Raw genomic sequence first — 19,998 nt, forward strand, 5'->3', positions numbered from 1 at the left:
TCTTCCTCCTCCAATTCATTGTTACATGACCCGGCCTGCCACAGAAAAAGCAATGTACTGACCCTTGCGACTTGGGGGCCTTATTGGTCATCCAAGTCAGGATCCTCCTCCTAAGGGGGCCGAGTTCCTCAACAGCAGATTGTAAAATCAGGAGCCAAGATAGGCATTTCTCTTTCTCTGTCTTGTTTACTTTTGTCCAATTTATCCTTTCTCTCTCTCTCACCTTTAAAAAATAGTTATCCATTTTGACTGCTCTATATTCATAATAGCCCAGGCTGGGCAATGCTTGTGAAAACAGTCTTTCCTTTTCGGGGAGGGATGGCTCACCAAATGGTGCCATCAGTAGGTTTAATGGGCTATAAGCTGGCCTATCTCACAGGTTGCTCATACTCCATCATAAAGCTGGTTGGGACACTCATCTTCTTGGGTAACATTCAAACATATACCAAATTTCTGAGTCTTTAGAGCAGACTCACATTCCCTTTAGCAGAGCTTCCTTGGCAATCCTCAGGATTATTGGGTCGCATTGTGGGTCCTCATTCTGAGGAGCATCGGTGGCCTCGAAAATTGCCTGTTCGAGAATAGGGCATCAGATCCATTACATCACTGAAGGTCAGATTAAAAGCCTGAAAAAATGGCCGCAAGCTGAGGAACACAATTGGATCACAAAGCTGGGCATGTCTCATCCCCACCTGCTGAGGTTTTGTGGGACTGAATGGAGCATATGTCTCAACATCACTACATTGCCTCTTCAGTCACGTGGGCCAACTTCCCTTAGAGGAAACAAATACTTAGAAGAGTCATTTGCCACTAGAGTCTAAAGACTGTGTGGAGACTGAGCAGAGGACAAGGAGGAAAGGAACTTCCTCCATTCTGAGGAGGTTGCTCTGGGGAAGGACATCCCAATAGGCAAGTGTAAGGATAATTTTAGTGTTTTGACTTAAATCTAAATTAATTTGGTTGCCAGGGATGATTCCCAAATAATAAAATACCCAAGTAAGCTGGAAATTATGGAGATTTTAATTAATATAGAGAGAAGGAATTAAGGAAAGGAGAGAGAAAAAGAAAGAGAGAGAATTAACTTAAACTGCTCTGGCTCAGGCTGAGCCAGGCAGTAGTTAAAGGCCATGGTCAAAGTGGCCTCCATAAGCCTAAGGGTAAGGGAGTCAGTCTTATGACTTACCATAAGACCGTCTCCAAGCTGGGTTCCAGTCCTCCACTGAACTCAATCTCCTGAACTGAGTTCAGAACAATCTCTTGAACTGACTTTTAGCCTTCTTTTAAAGAGAATTTTCTCTTATGTCACCTCCCCTACATTTTTACGACTACCAATCACAGTAGATGCTTTTTTCCATTCTTAGTTCTCATCTTCTTTTATTAGATTATATCTTTTGAGATATTTCACACTTCTTTGTTAAACTTGCCTTCTGTGAGTTACTTTGACTTTTTTGTGATTAATTTAACCTTTACAGGTACTTAACACCTTTTTGTATTAGATCTAAAAATAGACTTAGCTTAAGGTTCTAGCTTTACTATAAGGTATGAGTTAAGTACCTTCATTGTTCAATCAGGAGTTTACAACTTTATCTTCCCCTAAAGTATGTCTAAGTATGGATGGAGTAATGTAAAGTTCCCAAGACATTCCTGACTCTTGTTAGACCAAGTATCTCCATTGTTACAATAAGGGAATAGCTAAATCAAATCTTCTAAAGTACAGTCTGAGTAGTTTTTAAGATTCACAATAGGAGGGTCAAAGGAAATTGGACACACATGGAGGGGAAAGGAAATGGTGAGGACTTCAGGGGATGGGGTAGAATGAGAAGGCCCAGGACAGTGCAAACAATGAGTCTGAGAATGGGCAAAAAGAATGTGTGGGGGAAGGAAGGGCAAAGGAAACTTTGGGGAGGGTTCCCAAAAAAGAATGAAGGGGGGACAGGCTGAGACACTAGGGGAGGGGGCACAGAATATGATGGATATAGAAAAGCTATGGAAGATTGATTAGAAATCTAGCTATGTTCAAATGACTGAACCCTCATAGACTCACCAAGCATAGCCCAAAGGTACCAATAATTTAATTCCCTCAGAATTTTATCTCCAATAGCTAATTTTAACTCTTCTGATGCCTTAAAGTCAAAAGAGCCAACCAAAATGAGGCCAAAGGGAATCCCCAGCTGGTGTTGTCAGTTTGAAGTCATTTTTTATGAGAGCTAATGGCTTGTTTTTAAGTCATTCCCAGTTCTAGTGGCAGTAGCCTTTGTTCCCATGAGATAAACAGGCACACGAGGGTGTGTACACACATAGAGGGGAAAGGGAGAAAGGGAGGGAAGGAGGGAGAGGGAGAGAGAGCTGCCTGGTCTCTATCCTGGGTCCCTCCTTAGAGGCCACAGGGCTCTGTTGAACTGCCTATGCACCACTTAGTGGGTGGCTTTTTTTAAAAATGAGGATTAATGGAAGAAAGATTCAAATGTAATGGACTTCTCCATTGGTGGTGGTGTAATGTCCCTGAACAATCTGCAGGGATCTAGGAGAAAAAACACTATTCATAAGCAAAGGATAAACTACGGGAGTGGAAACACCGAGGAAAAGCAACTGCCTGACTACAGCGGTTGAGGGGACATGACAGAGGAGAGACTCTAAACGAACACTTGTTACAAGGGAATCACTTTAAAAGACTGATATATATTAATTTAAGGTCGCCAAGGAATCAGCTATGTAATTCCTAAATGAAAAACTCAAGTCAGCCGTCAGCCTTTTTTGGAGTTTAATTTCAATAGGAGCAAGAAAGGAATTCGAGATATATATAGAGAGAGAAAGGGGAGAGAAGGGAATAGGGCTTAAATACCCCTTCTGTTTAGGCTGGGCCAAAAGGCCCAAGCCCTTAGATAGCTGGGGCAAAGAAAAGAGATCAGTCCCTATTACTCACGTGTCCAAAATGGAGAAACAGTCTCAGAGGCCCCCACCTTCAGCTTCCTTCAGAGCAAGCTTCCTCAGAGCCCAGGAACCACACCAACCAAAAAATCAACCACCTTCCTTGAGTCTCCAGACCCTCCTATCTTTAAGGGCACCATCCAAGTTGCCTCCCCTCAGTCCTCACATCTACCAATCACTCTTCATCAATTTCCCTGTGCCAATGGAGGCTCTAGCTTAACCCAGGACCGCCCAGAGGTTTCTGGCTTTTGCGCATGTCTGTTGAAGGTCATATTTTTCAAATGATTAAATCTATACTCCTTTGCTACAGCCCTTTCTAAATCCTGTTAACTTGAGTATGGTAGAGATTGGAATAATTAAATTTTGATCTAGGCTGCAGCCCTTACTCAATCCTATTAGGACTGAAAAGGGTGGAGTATCTCCATTGTATCAATTCTAAAATCAATCAAGACTCAAAGAAATTCCTGTTCTATGCTTAAGCATAGGTCAAAGTCCTTTCCATTGTTCAGCAAAGGGTTTCTGTCCTAAAGTAATCTTAAGAAGGGAAGAGAAGGAACCTCCCATGCCAATGGAGTTCCCATTCCAATAGACTATCAGTAAGAAATTTTCCAAGTATGAAATATCCCAATGGTGAAATTTCCAACATTTATAAGTCTAAGGAAATTTGAGGTTTACACACTCTAATACAAATATTAACAACATGGCAATGGGTTCAAATCAAAAACACATGTGACACCCAGTGGAATCACGCGTCAGCTACGGGGGGTGGGGGGGAGGAAAAGAAAATGATCTTTGTCTTTAATGAATAATGCTTGGAAATGATCAAATAAAATATTATTTTTTAAAAAATGAGGATTAATGGAAGAAAGAAAACTGCAGGTCCACTCCTATATTTAAAGCTGGACTAACACTGTTGAAGTTTTCCTTGCATCTTTCTTACTTCCTTGTCTGGTTATTTTACGGATTTCTTCTTCCTTTCCAACCTTTCTACTATATTTCTACTACTTCTGACCTTCTATATAGAATTTCTATGCTACAGGTAAGTCACTCCACATAACTGACTCCTGATTTGTAGTTGCCAAGTTATTAAAATTAAAATTCCCTGGAGACTGGATCTTAATCTATAGTAACTTATTAAATAATAAAAAGCAGGTCAGAGAAAGTAGAAGTACCAGCCACATGTGGCTGGCTATCCCTTCACAAAAGCCTCCTCTGCCAACTGGCTGCACCAGCTTTTCAACCAGACCTCAGGCCCACCAGGGAGCTCTCGATTAAAAGTATATCTAATTTGAATGGGAGAAGGAAAGTAATACAGAGGGGAAAACATATATTGAATTTATTGAACATAGAAGGGATGAAGGAAAGGGAAAAGGGAAAGGGTGAAATCGGAATTCTTTAACCCACTAAATAAACAATATCTAACTTATACTAGACTAAAACCTAAGTTATCTAAAAGCAAGTCCAACAGGGAATCAGTATCTCAGAGTCCCTGGTGAGCCAGAAACAAGAATTCCAAGTGTAATGGCCACAGATAGTCTTTTCCAAGTAGATATTCCACTCTTCAATCACCATCTTGCAGAAGACTGAAGAACAAATGACTCCACATCACAGCTGTATCTTGGTGGTGTAACCGCAAAAAATGTGGGTTTCAAGACCGTGAACTGCCAAAACTGTAAAGGTTTTGGCCAAACTGTAAAGATAATTTTTATTGTCTTGATTTAAATAAAAAATAAGTGGTCGCCATGGGAAAATTTCCAAATATGAAAATACCCAAGTCAGCTGGGTTTTATGGAGATTCTAATTAATACAAATGAAGGAATTAAGTGAAGGGAGAGAGAGAGAGAAAATAGTAGGAAGGGCCTAGGCCCAATGGCCTAGGCCTGAGCCTTAAGAGAGACTAGTCAGTCTTTTATCACTCACCACAAGATCGTCCTAAAGCAAAACTCCAGTCCTTCATTGAAATTCTCAACTCCTGAACTCAGTTCAGGGACCCAACTCCTCCAAACTAACTCTAAACTCCAACTAAGTTCAGAGAGAGCCCTCTGAACTCCTGACCTCCTTTTAAAGAGAATTTTCTCTTGTGTCACCTCCCCTAAATTTTCACATCTACCAATCACAGTAGACGCTTTTCCCCAGGACTGTCCATTCTTAGTTCACATCTTCTTTTGTTATCACCTTCTCTGATTAGATTTATCTTGTGAGTATTTCACATCTCTTTGCTAAGCTTGCCCTTTGTAAGTAGCTTGACCTTTTAGTGATTAATTTAACCTTTATAGGTACTTATCACCTTTTTGTATTAGATCTAAAATGGACCAAATAGACCACCTAGCTTAGGGTTTTTGCTTCACTATAAGTATGAGTTGGGGACTTTTCATTTTTAAATCAGGAATTTTACAACTTTATCTTCCCCTAAGGCACTGAGCAGGGTGGAGTAATTTTAAAGTTCTCAATACATTCCTGACCAAGTACCTATATTGTTACAATAGGGGAATAGCTTAACCAAATCTTCTAAGGTATAGTCTGAGCAATTTTAAGATTCACAGTGGATGGGTTTCAAGATGATTCACACATCTGCCTGTCTCCTTGCTCTCTCAGGTCCAGAGTGACAGTTGAATCAACTGTCCCCAGGAATTCTGAATCAACCAGACTCAGGAAGATTCTGATCTCAAGCCCCTGTCCATCATTCCTTGCAACCTTTATATTCCATTGCTACATCTCCTGCACAGTCCTGTACTTGATCATGTGTGTGTGCGCCAGGGCCAGTGTCTAGCCAGCTCCTCTCGCTGTGGTTCTGAGGCAAGAGAGCAACTTCCATTCCTTCATCCCACTTATGCTCCTTGTGATGTCACTTTTCTGAGCCCCTCTGGATCAGAGGCAAGTCTTCCAGATGCCAGGAGCCAGTCCAAGACCTTCTGAACAATAAAGTGATGGGAGAAACCTCTAGAAAGTTCTACCTTTTCAGTTATCTGGCAATGGCCTTGATTTATTTCTTCAATTGGAAAGTTGAAAGACTTGCTCTCAGAGATCTGAGCAAGGTGCTTGGTTTTTCCCACTGAAATTCTTTATATGTGAATGTTTAATCAGATTACATGGCAGAGAATTAAGCTAACAAAGTTTTATATAAAAAGTGTGTGCATGAACATAGTTTGGACCAAGGATTGATTCATTTACTTTCCTCAGAAGGCACTTGCCATTCCAAAACCCTAAGGAGTCAAACTATTTCTTTGCACATATAAGGACACAGAACAAAAGGGACTAGAAACAGTATAAGGAGTTGGAATTTTGTTGGTGCTGCCAACAGATACATTAAGTATAAAATTATGTTATATGTATTTATATGCTAAGTTTAAAATTATAACATTTCCTGAGAAAATTCTGATTCAAGATAAAAGTTCTCTACAAAACAGCGATTTGTATTTCAGTCAAAATTGCTGGTGTCAAGTACTTAAGAGCCTTTCTAAATAGCTATCTCTCAGGTTAAAAGTGGATGAGTATCTTAAAGAATAAGTTAATTTTTTTGGTTATTCATAACTTAATTGCCATCAAATTGGCCTCTGTATCAACACTAACCGCCCAGACTTTGCTGATGCCTGCAGGCAGTGACAGAGGTGAGAAGAGTTAAATTTTTATTGTCATTGTTTTTCTCTCAAAGAAATTAATTTTGATCCACTAATTTGACAAAAACTGCTGGGAAAACTGGAAAATAGTATGGGAGAAATTGGGTTTGCATCAACACCTCACACCCTACACCAAGATAAACTCAGAATGGGTGAATGACCCGAATATAAAGAAGGAAACTATAAGTAAATTAGGTGAACACAGAATAGTATATTTGTCAGACCTTTGGGAAAAGATTTTAAGACCAAGAGCTAGAAAAAAATCACAAAATGTAAAATAATTTTGATTACATTAAATGAAAAAGTTTTTGTACAACCAAAATCAGTGGGGGTCTGAGGCAAAAAGATACTAAGTCTAAGTAAGAATGTATTTCCAGAGTCTCTTTTTCTTTTTTAAAAAGCCTTACCCAAAGGTAAGAATCTTAGAATCAATACTAAGGATCAGTTCCCAGGCAGAAGAGTGGTAAGGGCTACCCAGAACCTCCTGAATCCAGATCTGACTCTACCTACTTAGACAACTAGCTGCCCCTAAAGTTCCTAAAAATATAAAAGTAAGTAGGCTAGCTAGTGTAATACTTGAGATTCATGAGCTGTCTAGGACTCGCACCTCGATTGGATGAACTTCAAATTAACTGAATTATAAAATTCCTTGCTTGTTGAGAAGCCAGACTTGGGCCCAAATGCTGGAGCCATTCCTTTCTTTTTGAATGAACGTCTAGAATCTCAAATCTTTGAAGCAGATTATTTATGATGGTCACATTAACTTTTCTCTCCTTGAACTGAAATATGGAAAGACCATTAGTAATTCTTGTGATTGATCCGATCAACACCTAACAAACGGTAACCCATTCCTTCAGAGAGGAAAATGACAAATTGATTTTTGAAGGTTTCTTGTTTCAAACCTTTTTTTCTGAGGTTAATAGATAAAATAGGCACTCTTGCCTCCCACCCCTTGTAAATATTTTCTACTATATTTAAAATGAAAACGATTCTTTATATTTACTTCTTCACCAGTCTGCACAGCAGCGAAAAGGGAAGGCAGGGTACATAACACTGCTACTCTTTTCTTGATGTCAACATTTTCCTCCCTCAGATTTTCAGAAGTTGTTTTTCTTCCACAGAACTAATTTATCTATTAACCATGTAAACAAGGTGATTAAACTGAGAAGAGTAGCACACCAGATTCATCTTTAGGCTGATGGTATAAAATTTTTATTATCAGCTACTTTTTCCAGTCACAATTGAAGCCACTTTATAACGTAGAAATTTCTTTTTCCTATCTTCAGTAGTGAAAGTCCGTTCTTGAGGATGTGTTCTCCAACAACTAGAACACTTTCTGGATTAGTTACTGGTTTGTGGTTTATACTGACTCCTCCTTCTGTAATCATCTGGTACCTAAAAAGAGAAATGTAGTGTGAATTTCAAAACTACTCCACCCTATTCTGACCATTCTTTAGAAGATTGGATTTAGCTATTTCCTGATCAACAACAATAGAGATAATTGAAATAACAGAATCTGGTCTTGGAAACTACAATCTCCACCCTACTCAGGGTAACAAGATTAGGAAGGGCTGCAGCAAAACTCAAGATTTAATTATTTGAGAATATGGCCTTCAACAGACATGTGCAAAAAGGACAGACCTCTGAGCGGTCCTAGGTAAAGCTAGAGCCACCATTGACACATGTGAGACACAGGAAGTGAGGTAGAGGACAGCTCAGGAATTCTCGGGACTTCCTGTGAGGAGGGAGAGGTGGTTGGAGCCTGGTGCTTGGAGTTGGAGGAGCCCACAGACAGTTTTCTCCATTTTGGTTACGTGTGATAGGGACTCATCTCTTTCTTTGCCTCTGCTATCCAGGGCCTTGGGCCCCCTTGGCTCAGCCTAAGCAAAGTGGGTACTTAAGCCCTATTTCCTTCTTTCCCTTTTCCCTCTCTCTCTCCCTCTAATACTTCCTTCCTCCTGTTTATAATTAAAACACCATAAAAAAAGGTTGGCAGCTGACTTGAGTTTTCATTTAGGAATTACATAGCTGAATTCCTTGGCAACCTTAAATTAATATATATCAGTCTTTTAAAGTGATTTCGCTATCACAGTAGAAAAAGGAAGCTCATTCATTTCAAATTGAAATGGAGATCTATTATACAGTTATTTCTGGGCGAGTCTTCAAAGTATGGAGTTTTGTTGTGAAGCACTTAAAGGACCCTTTAGTGAGCCATTAACAGTAAAAAAAAGTTTGCTAAAGGAAAGGTTTTTTCATCTCCTCCCTAGTGTAGGAGAAAGCTTGCAGCAGAGCAAGCAGCATGCTCAGACTCAATTTCTCCATCACTTTTATATCGTCATACTACATCTCATCATTGTGAAGCATTTTTTAAATCCGAAAGTCCCATTTCAAGGCGATCACAGATCTCCCCCATCGACTCTGTTCATACGTTGTAGCTGAAGGTACCTACCACCGAGTGAAGAATTAGGCCGCAATGGCTTTGGACTCTACCCACCTTACTGAAGAGACACTGGTCAGTCAGTTGAGTGCTGAGCACATCTTCAAAGGAGGAAAAAAAGACGGATGCATTCTTTCTGACAGCATCCAATTGGTTTCCTTCCTCTTTCTGCTTCTAAAACATTCGTGGGAATCCAGAATCCTGGGGACTCTCCCATGGATCACATTGCCAGCGTTTCTACCACTATCTCCAGGGAACCATGTACAGAACAAAACCTGCCTCCTCTTTTCAAAAGCAAAACGAATTCCTTTTTCTGACTTCCCTGTTTCTGGGCCTGCTCCATTCTTATTCACTAGGCCCCAAACCTCACAATATTCTGATGCTGCTGGATCTTTTGCTCATTTGATCACTATGTGATCACTTCCTTGTTTGGCAAATGGTTACTAAGGCAGTTGATGGGCTTAACTTCTCCTTATGACAGATGATTTCTATCAAAGCTGTCTATTTCCCTTCTTCCATCAGTTTCTGAATTTCTACTGCCGATAACAGGTTGGAACTATTTTCCCGGCATGCCACATCATTCTCTCTGACTTTGTATTGCTGCTGATGGGCCGTGTCTGTCAGTCTGTATACTGACACTGGCTGCAAACAGAAAGCTTATGGCAGAATGACTCGTCATCACACCAATATCAGCATTTACGTTTTTTGTTGCCATCAACCAGTGTTCCTCCTTATCCACTAACTTCCAAAGTGTACAGAACACACCGGAATGACTCTCTTTGTCATCTGGAAGTTTGCCTTTTGGCCTCTTTCCTGCCAATCTATTTGTCACCATCTTTGCCTCTTCCCACTTTTGTACTGAAGTCAGAGTTGGGAAGTGGGAGTTAATGTAGCTTGGCAGGCCCAGTGGTGACCTCCACGTGGTTTCTGTGTGATATTTGCCACAGATCCAGGTCCAGAGCTGAAGTTTACTTTGATGGGGCTTTTTACCAACACGTTTGGGGAGCACGACACGGGAGGCCCGAACGCCTCATAAAATGTGATTTCGACTTGCCTTCAGATAGACAACAAAGCCAACTCTGCTAACTCTTCTTTGATTCTCTAAGAGTAATATGGCAACTTCCCTTTCACGGACTTCCTTGTTTTCTACGTTTATTTTACAAACATCGCTATGAATTGCGGCCCTTCCAGGAGGATGTTGGAGTTCAGTCACTTCAGAGGTATCTGACTTTGTGGCTCCATTTAGGGTTTTCTTGGCAAAAACACTGGTCTGGCTCGCCATTTCTTTTGCTTGTTGCCTCGGGTCACACACTTAGCAAGTGTCTAAGGTCAGATCTGAACTCGGGAAGATGAGTATTCCTGACTTCAAGCCCGGCACTCAGTTCGCTGTGCCCTCTGGCCGCCTGCCCCCGTAGGGATGTGTACTCATCGATGACTGAACACCTATAGCTTTGTTTGCTTAGAGCAGAGGGTCTGGTACAAAATAAGCAATGAATAAATAAATACGTTTCCATTACAAAAGACGATGGAAACTTGTTCTATCATGCAAAGGACCAGGGCCTCTTTTGTAGTTTTGTTGATCTTACAGACTGGGGGATGAGGGGGAAACGGCATCTTGACTAAATATCATGATGAATATCATGCCTTTGGACACAGGAGCTTTAATGATCTTACCCTCTGGGGCCATCTGGAATGGCATTTGCTTTGCGACAGGTATCTAATACGCTTGTTCCAGGTTCAAGAACTAATTCGGAGAATGGAGCTTCTTTAAACAGCTCTTTTAACTCTTCATCAGACATAATTTCTAGTGCATCTATACTGCAGTGATAAAGGGCTTGGGTACACCTGAAAAACATGCATTTCAAAACAGAAGTTACTTAAGTACTTAGAAGCATGCACTTTCTGCTGGAAAAAACAACCTGCATTTTGGCCCCACAGTGATTTTAATGGTCACAGAATTTCCAAAATGGAAGAGATCTTAGGAATGATTTAATCCAATTTATGAGCAAATATTCTTAAGCTGTCCAGGTCATACGGCTAGTTAGTACCCGAACTACAGCCTAAATCTCAACCCAATTCTTCCAACTACAGCAGTTAATATTTCATGAAAGGAAGTGAAATCTGTTCCATTTTATGTGTAAAGCTGAGATTGCCCAGATGTGATGTAGCTTCATACAGCTGCCACGCTGGCTGAGGTTGCCCACATAACCATGCTGGGTACCGATGATGCTAAAAGGTTACCTTTTGGCAGATCCCAATCCCTCCTGGCCATGAACAAATTTTGTCACTTCTGTTGCAAGCCGTATTTGGGGTCCCCGTTTTTCTGGCGCTTTCATATGCATCTGCATTATATGTTCGATTTCCGGAAGGGGTAGAAAAGTGAAGAGTTTAAGGTACCTCAGAGGAAAAAAACAGCGAGATAGTCTTCTGTATCACAAGTAAATTCTCCCTTACACTTCAAAGCAATCTCCAATGTTCTGAATATCTATGAGGGACCGGGTTAGCCTGCCTACCTGAAGAGAATCAGTCTGGGCCTTTAAAAGAATCAGACAAAGGAAGGACTTGGTTTAGAAAGCTCACGAGACTTTTGGGCATTAGAACGTGATGATTCAATTACTTAAAAAGAAAAAAGGGACACAGAGGTCCGATAGATACAAAACTACATGGAAACAAAGAACTGAAACAAATAGGTGCCTGTCATTTGGGAAATGCGTTGGAAAAACACCCAAGTGGTACATGAATTCCTTGGGAAAAAAACAGTATCTTAAATGTGGCTTTGTACCCATCTGACAACGGGCCTACATAGAACATCCAACCTCGGTCTGACCTCGATTCCTACCATTAACAACTTCTTTGTCAGTTGAACACAATTTCATACCACATCCATGGTCTTTGGATTAAATAGTGTAAAACAACATCAAAATCCTAAAAGGGATTCTCATTTTGTAACTAGCAGTCAGTGATGTTGTTTCCATTATTTTTAAGTTGGATTTTATTTTTTAATGAACAAAAATGAATTTATTTCCCTCTTTTCCTTTGGGGGAAAACCACCATGTGTGATAAATAAGCAGCCCAGTCAAGCAAAATAAATTTCTGCATCCTACGTGCAAAAAGCATCTCTTATTCTGTACACGATGGTCACACAATCTGGATCCTCAAGTCCGTCAAAGTTTTACTTTTTATTTTGTGCTTTTACAGTGATGCTTTTCTGATTTTGCTCACTTCACTCTGCCTTACTCATCCAAGTCTTCCAAGGTTCCACGGACGTTATCCCTTTGTTATTTCTTATGGCAAATAAACCCATTCCTAATCTGTTCACTGAATAACGGACACCCCTTAGCTTCTGCTTCTATGGTACTGCAGAAAAACGGAGTGTACGTAGTTTTGTACACATGGGCCCCATTCCTTTTTACTGGATCTCCTCTGGGGACAGGCTTCATAATACTGCCAGGAGAAGCAGGATAGCAGAGTGGATCAAGAACAAGGACTGGAGAAGGGAAGGCCTGGGTTCAAATTTGGCCTCAGATACTTTCTAACTATTATCCAAGTCACTAAACTCCGATTTCCTAGCCTGTACCACTCCTCTGCCCTGGAATTGATTCTAAGTATCTAAGAGAAGGTGAAGGTTAAAAATAAAGGAATGATGTTGGGAGGTCAAAGGGCAGATACAGCTTATTTGATACTTTTTGGGGCACAGTTAAAAAGTTTTCCAGAATGTCGATTTAAACTGATTTGCAGTTTTCCCTATTCTACGGTTATTAAAAAATACTGTCCAACAGTTCAGAACAAATACTTAAAATCACGCTACCAAGAAGCAATAAGTAAATACTATTTTGTGACCCTTTCCCAAAAGGAACCAGGATGACCTCCAAAAGCCAAGATAAACTATACCTGTAAATACATAAAAAAGAAAACCTAAGGAGGAAGAATAGCACATCGTTGGGCCATGAATGCAATCACTTGAGACAACAGAGATACTGAACCATACACACGTGCCCCCTCCCTTCATGTAAAGAAAGCCCCGGTGGTAAATGTTTGCATCCACAAAACAACAACTCAACAAGCCTTGCAAAGGATTTGTGTGCTAACCAATGAGTGTCACGGCCACACTCTGGGTAAAGGATCATGAGAAATGTTAGCTAACTACTACTAAGCATTCTGGATGAAAGAAATGTAGTCCCTGTTGTAAGAAGGGCACGAAATTGTGGATCTAAAAACGGGAGAAGGAACTTCTCGCTTCAAAAAGTGAACCGATAATCGTCTGCTAATTTCTGCAGCAAATGACATCTCTGGGAAAAGGCCGCTTACCTTTCTACACAGTCATCGGGCTGTCGGACGAAAAACTGATAAAATTCAAACGGAGAAGTGAGCTCTCTGTGGAGCCACACGGCGTTGCCAGCAGATTTCCCCAGTTTGGCTCCAGCTGTGCTGGTGATCAGAGGAACGGTGATTCCGAAGACATCTTTCCCAGTCACCCTATGCAGGAAGAACAGCTTCGGTGTTTCTTTGCTCATTTAAAGGTGGAAAGACCCGACCCCCCCCCCCCGGCCCCAGCCCCACTCACCCCTACGACAGGGGAGGTCTAAATTGATACAATTTGTAAGCTGCTCCCTAAAACTATTTAGAGCATTAAAGGTGGATGTGTGTACATACATGTACACGTACACACGAATCAAAGGCTCGGGGCTCGACTCCTAGAATGGTGTCCTTTCCACATCGTCTCCCGGTAATTCGTTACTTCTCAAGAGTCATTTAAACTTTGTGTAACCTGGTTTCAGAATCAGTAAAATGAGTGAAAATGAAATGAAAATGTCAAAATCAAAGCTTCGAAGGCTGACGACTACAAACCTGCACCAATGGAATGGCTACGGAGAAAGTAAGAATTTTAAAATGAAAATCGCTTCGGGTCCCGCTCTGCGCTCTGTTAAGCAGCTCGTCGCCACCTGCAGCGACGAGGATAAGATCCGACAAGTTCTACACCAGCAGCAGCCCCACATGGGCTCTATTTACGTAGATAGTCATCTGATCCGCAGCAGCTCTGAAAACCATCCATTAATCCTCATCGGGGGGACAAAGAGCCTGATCAGCAAAATCATGGATTGTGGGTTCACTACCAAAGTAGACACTGGCTGAAGATGTGAAAAAATCCATCGTTTATGAAGATGCGACTTGAATTCAAAAGAACCTACCCAGCTCCAGGGATGGCGATTTAGACCAAAAAAGTAGACTTTGTGCTTAATGTTAATGAAGAGTGACTAAGCAAGTCTGGTTGGACACCCTGATACTCAATGTTACATTTTTCATAACGTAAAATAAAAACGTATCAGGTCGGGTCAGCGAGGCAGCAGAGAGCCAAGAGCACCAAGCCTGGGGTCCGGAGGGCTTGGGTTCAAACCTGGCACTTCCTGGCTGTGTGACCCTGGGCAAGTCACTTACCCCTACTGCCTAGCCCTTGCCACGCTCTTCTAAGAATCTCTACTTAGCACTGACTCTAAAATAGAAGGGGGGACAGGTTAAAAGGGAAAAACGTTCAGCGTATCAAGCAGAGTATCTGTTAGGGGTGAATTAACCACAGCTCCTCTGGTGGTGAGACACGAGGGGCAAGAGGAGGAAAAGCCACCACGTCCAAACCCATCCATCATGCACACTTCTTGAACATGTTTCCTTTCACCTTGTAAACCTTAAAATTTCTTAGACTTATGAATGTTGGAAATTTCCCCAGTGGGAAATCTCATACTGGAAAAAATTTCCTACTGATAGTAAGAACTCTATTGGAATATGAAACCCCTTGGCATGGGAGGATCCTTCTCCTCCCTACCTAAGACTACTTTAGGACAGAAACCTTTTGCTAAACAATGGAAAGGGCTTTGACCTATGCTTAAGCATAGAACAGGAAGTTCTTTGAGTCATGATTGATTTTAGAATTGATACAATAGAGATACTTGGAATGACAGAACCAGGTCTTTAAACTACAATCTCCACCCTACTCAGAGTAAAAGGATTTAGGAAGGGCTGCAGCAAGGATCAAGATTTAATTATTTGAAAATATGACCTTCAACAGACATGTGCAAAGGGGCAGACCTCTGGGCGGTCCTGGGTTAAGCTAGAGCCACCATTGGCACAGGGAAGACATGGACAGTGATTGGTAGATGTGAGAACTGAGGGGAGGGAACTTAGATGGTTTCCTTAAAGATAGCGGGGTCTGAGGACTGGGGGGAGGTCGAGAGGTTTTGCTCTGAGAGGTTGTGCTCTGAGAAGTTTTGCTCTGAAGGAGTCTGAGAGGAGGGCTTGCTCTGAAGGAGGCTGGAGGTGGAGGCCCCTGGGACTGTTTCTCCATTTTGGTCATGTGAGTGATAGGGACTGATCTCTATTCTTTGCCTCAGGTATCTAAGGGCTTGGGCCTTTTGGCCCAGCTATTTAATCCCCCCCCCCCCCCCCCATACCTTTCTTCCTCCTGTTTGTAATTAAAAACTCCATAAAAGGTTGACTGCTGACTTGAGTTTTCATTTAGGAATTACATAGCTGAATTCCTTGGCAACCTTAAATTAATATATATCAGTCTTTTAAAGTGATTTCCTTGTCACAACCTGAGGGTCCCAACAAGTCAGTAAGGCAACAACCTCAAGAACCACATGGCAGTTGTCTGGTCCCTTCTCATGCCTTCACTTGACTCAAGTCTGGAATCACCTTCTACTGAGAGGCCAGTGACCTGCTCTGAAACTCTCTTCCTCAAACCCTTTTATGGGGAAAAATAAGCTCACGTTCCGAGTGCTTTAGGGCTGAGGAGGCACTTTCTGCAGGAACAAGCCTTAAGAGGTGGCTAGAGGAGGCGGGATGAGCCGAACCTCTGGTGGACGTCTGGATTTTCTGCTCCTTTTCCATTTCTTAAGTGTGGCAGAGAATGCTTTAAAGCAAAAACAGTTCTGTTTTCTCCTTTGAACAACAAACGCTTCTTAAGATCTCTGGATCACTTGGTTCAACCAGTTCCTTCCTCTTTGGGGCAGGAGAAGCTCAGAGTTGAGGAAGTCGGACTCGTCCAAGAGGCACAGTCGAACCCAGGTGGCCAAGTCCGGGGCTCCTGGCATGACGACGGCACACGGATTCTGCTTTTTCGTACAAAAATCAGTCCAGCCCAACGGAGTTTGACCCCAGAAGACGTGGCCACCACGTGACCGTTCTCACAGCTCAAGAAGCCAGGTGTGGAGAGGCTGCCATTTCTGCACACATGTCAGCATGCATCACGTAAAGTGATCCCTCACAGGTCCTTTGAAGTTGGAGCTGGGAGGAGCTGGGTTCAAAACCGGCCTCAGATTCTTCCTAGCGGTGACCCTGAGCAAGTCACTTAACTCCAAACGGCTCATCTTTGCCACTCTTGTCTTAGAACGGATAGTAAGATAGGCTGGGGCTTAAAAAGAAAATGGGGGGATGCCACAGCACTAGAGGGCATGGCACTCAGTGGTGGTGGGGGGGCACAGCACTGGGGGCATGGCACTCAGTGGGGGGCAGCACTTGGTTTTGGGGGGGGCCATGGCATTCAGTGGGGGGGGGGGGGGCGGCACTCCATTTCTAAAAGGTTCGCCTTCACTGCACTAGATGGTGTCATGCCTCTTATTGACTCGCCTCTTATTGACTCTGGTCAATCAAAGGGAATTCCTGTTCCTGGCAGGGACTGGACTGGCAGGCCTCTTAGGATGGCTGGGCAAATCCTAGGATGGTGCCGCCCCTCATCTGTAGCATCTTCCCCCTCTCTGCCTTCTCTGAGCTCCAGTCTTAGTCTAAGGCCTCACTGGGGAGTAGAAGAAACCTCCCTCATGTCTGAAGACTGCCAGGCCGGGAGCCAAGACAGCGAACTTGGGAAAGGCCCATCTCCGGGTCTGCTGCAGAATCTGCAGGGTCCAGACCTGAGGGGCCTTATTACTTTTAAGCGGGGAAGCACATCCCCTTGGCCTATCCCCTGCCCCCAAGGAGCCCCGGGCTGTCCTGGCAAGGGGGTCCCACAGCCCCTTCTCTCTCCAGTCTGTCCCAGTCGCTTCACTTCCAGACCGCCACCACCGTGCCTCGGACCTTCCCCTCCAAATCCTCCCCGTCTCTTTGGCTTTGCTTTTGGAGGAGAAGCAGCCCTTCTTGCACGGCCCACCCCCAGCTTCGCCTACATCTCCCGTTTCCCCAGAAAGTTCTCTCTGGGCCCCATGGCTCCTGTCACTCTGACCTTCGGCTCCTCCTCAGGCTTTCTGTGACTTAGAAAATCACACTAGGCTCAGGCTCCCCTCCTCCTGGAAGCGGACAGTCACTGAGGCTGCTCTCTTCGCTCTCTCCACAATTAGCTCAAGGGCCTTCCTCCTCCCTGAGCTGCTGCAGCAAGGAGGCCCGCACCCCAGCACCCCGGCACCCCCTCCCTCCGGGTGCTCTCTGCCAGCTCTTCACTCCTCCTTCCCACACCCCTCCCAGGGACCCCGTCTTCTTCCATCCATCCATCACTAGCTCTAGCAGGATGCCCACAAACCCCTACATCCGGGCCTCCCTCATCAGTGGGCGGCATCCCGGACTCTCCAGAACTCAGGATTTTCTCCCTTCAACCTGCCCCTCCTCCAAGGCTCCCTTTTCCCTCGGAACGGGAGGCCCCGCCCCCGGGGGGAGGGGGAGCCCACACGAGCTTCCCCCCCACCGGCTCGTGCCCCTCACCTGCGGACGAACTCGTGGCCCGACATGATGTTGCCCAGCTGGTCCGAGCCGCCCAGCTGCACGCGGCAGCCGTAGCGCTGGTGCAGGTGGTAGAAGTCGTAGGCCTGCAGCACCGGGTACAAGAACTCGGCCAGGCTCATGCCCTCCGGGCTGCCGAGGCGGGCCTGCACGCTGTGGCGGCTCAGCAGGGGGCCCATGCGGAAAGAGCCGCCCACGGCGCCCAGGAAGTCCACGAGCGCCAAGTGCGAGTACCACGCCGCGTTGTCCAGGACGGTGAAGGTGCCCCACGGCCGCCCATCGTGGAACAAGCGCCGGTGCTCCGCGGCCAGCTGCTCCAGAGAGGCGCGCAGGGCTTTCGCGTTGTCGCGCACGCGCTCCGCGCTCAGCGCCGTGCGCTCCTTGCTGCGGCCGCTCGGGTCTCCGAGGCGCGCCGTGGCCCCGCCCACGACGGCGATCACGTGGTGCCCGGCGCGTTGGAAGTGCAGCAGCCCCAGCACTGGCAAGAGGTGGCCCACGTGCAGGGAGGAGGCCGTGGGGTCGAAGCCGCAGTACACGGTCTGGGCGCCGCCGGCCAGGAGCTCCGGTAGCTCCGGGGCGACGCCCTTTGCCGGGAAAATGTCCGCGAACAGACCTCGCATCTTCTGCGCCAACAGCACGTCCCGCGCGCCGAAATGACCCTTACACCGCCGCCCCGAGAGTCGGGGCCCGGGCCAGCGACCCAGACCGAACAGCCGGCGGAAAACCTGGAACATGGGCGCCGCCATCTTGCTCAGCGGGGCGGAGAGCCTCGCGAGGCATTGTGGGATCGCAGCACTAGGCTCCTCCCCGCCAAGGCCCTGGTTCTTGGGAAGCTGCGGAGCGGCTGGCCGTGACGTCACCACTATCTCGGGGTTAGCCACGCCCCCCAGCTGTTCTCTAAAACTAGAGGAGGTCGCCGGAACAGCGAAGTAACCAGCTCTGACTGTATGGGTCGGGATGGGTGCGAGGCTTTGACGATTAGGAAACCGGGAAGCCGGAGTTCTGCCGGAATGGCGCGGGACGGCACTGCCCGGTCCGAGATCCGCCCCAGGCTTTAGGGGGCGCCGCGGCGACAGGGCCAGGCTGGGCTCAGGAAAACCGACTCTCCCTGCAGCTCCCAGAGCCTCCGTCAGCGTCCTCCTGTCCTTGTCCTGGTGGACTGGACAGGCCCAATAGGCCCTGCCCCAAAGCAGCTTCTAGTCCTGGGGTGCCCCCATCCCCGGGGAGCCAGGGGACATGACCCGTGTTGTCTGGGGAGGATGGAGGAAGGGACTTTGGCAACAGTCATTCCGAGACTCAAAGAACCCATCTCCCGGAGTGCTTCCAGTCCAGCCTGGACACTTCCTAGCTGTGTGGCCCTGAGCAAGTCACTCACCCTGTCTGCATCAGTTTCCCCATCTGCCACGAAAACCCCACATAGGCGTCAGACTGAGCCAACGGTCCAATCCCAACTCTTCGGGCTGGCGCTTCAATCCCACACCCCATCCTGAAGTCCCTGCTCTGAGCTCTAGACTGGGGCTGCCCAGAGATGGAGGAGAGACATCGCCCCCAAGGACCAAAGGGGCCCAGAGAGTAGAGAAGCCGGGCGAAGAGTTTAGACTCCATTGAGACGGTTTTCAGCCCCTGCTGCTTCCCTTTCCTTTCCAGCCTCTGCCTGTCCTAGTCTGACTCCCTGCCTCAACTTGCCTCTCATTTGCCAGCCCTGATGGCCACTTCAGTTCTCAGCCTTCTCCGCCCCACCGGCGCTCTCCTGGCTCTAACTTAGACAAGTGACCCCTCCTCGGTCCCCTTGGCAGGCTCGGGATCCTCGTTTGCCCCTGTGGGTTGAATTATGATTTCTTGCACACAGACTCCCAGATCTTTCTTTCCCCTGAGCTTCAGTGTCACACCACCAGGGGAATAGATTAGCTGTGCGATCATTGTTGTTCAGTCCTTTCAGTCATGTCTGACTCTTCATTGACCCCATTTGGAGTTTTCTTGCCAAAGAGACTGGGGAGGGAGTTGCCATTCCTTTCTCCAGCTCATTTTACACAGGAGGAAACTGAGGCAAAAGGGTCATACAGCTATTAAGTGAGGCAGAATTTGAACTCATGTCAAAGGGGAAAGACTAGATGAACTCATGTCAAAGGGGAAAGACTAGACCAGCACTGGCAAACTGAGTTTGAGTGCCCAGAAGGCAAATTCAAGCAGTCTGTGAGCCCTACATTACCAGAGAGAGCTGAGGGAGAAAGTACTTGCTTTGGACAGCTGGACAGAGGGGTGGGGAATGCAAAAAATATCCTTAGGTGCTGGGAAGTGGGGGACCCCCAAGTGCTC

General features: G+C 45.3%; 1 protein-coding gene across 1 annotated transcript; it reads right to left on the minus strand.

Moving 5' to 3' along the window:
• Positions 1–7,734: 7,734 nt before the first annotated feature.
• Positions 7,735–18,428, minus strand: LOC100027731 (tyrosine--tRNA ligase, mitochondrial-like). The gene is made up of 5 exons (XM_007502561.3): positions 17,665–18,428; positions 13,291–13,458; positions 11,224–11,379; positions 10,657–10,827; positions 7,735–7,940 (listed from the first exon to the last, which is right to left on the minus strand). The coding sequence occupies exons 1-5, from the start codon at positions 18,426–18,428 to the stop codon at positions 7,781–7,783; spliced, it is 1,419 nt and encodes a 472-aa protein (XP_007502623.1). The 3' UTR covers positions 7,735–7,780.
• Positions 18,429–19,998: the final 1,570 nt, after the last annotated feature.

Source organism: Monodelphis domestica, chromosome 5 (genome assembly GCF_027887165.1).
Source record: "Monodelphis domestica isolate mMonDom1 chromosome 5, mMonDom1.pri, whole genome shotgun sequence".
NCBI lineage: Eukaryota > Metazoa > Chordata > Mammalia > Didelphimorphia > Didelphidae > Monodelphis > Monodelphis domestica.

Bases quoted from the DNA above. Each gene is read 5' to 3' on its own strand.
- LOC100027731 (XM_007502561.3), bottom strand. From the start codon at position 18,428: ATGGCGGCGCCCATGTTCCAGGTTTTCCGCCGGCTGTTCGGTCTGGGT. The intron at 13,459-17,664 runs GTGAGGGGCACG...CTTCCTGCATAG, and splicing joins GGCCACGAGTTCGTCCGCAG to GGTGACTGGGAAAGATGTCT. The intron at 11,380-13,290 runs GTAAGCGGCCTT...TTTTCCTCTGAG, and splicing joins CCCGATGACTGTGTAGAAAG to GTACCTTAAACTCTTCACTT.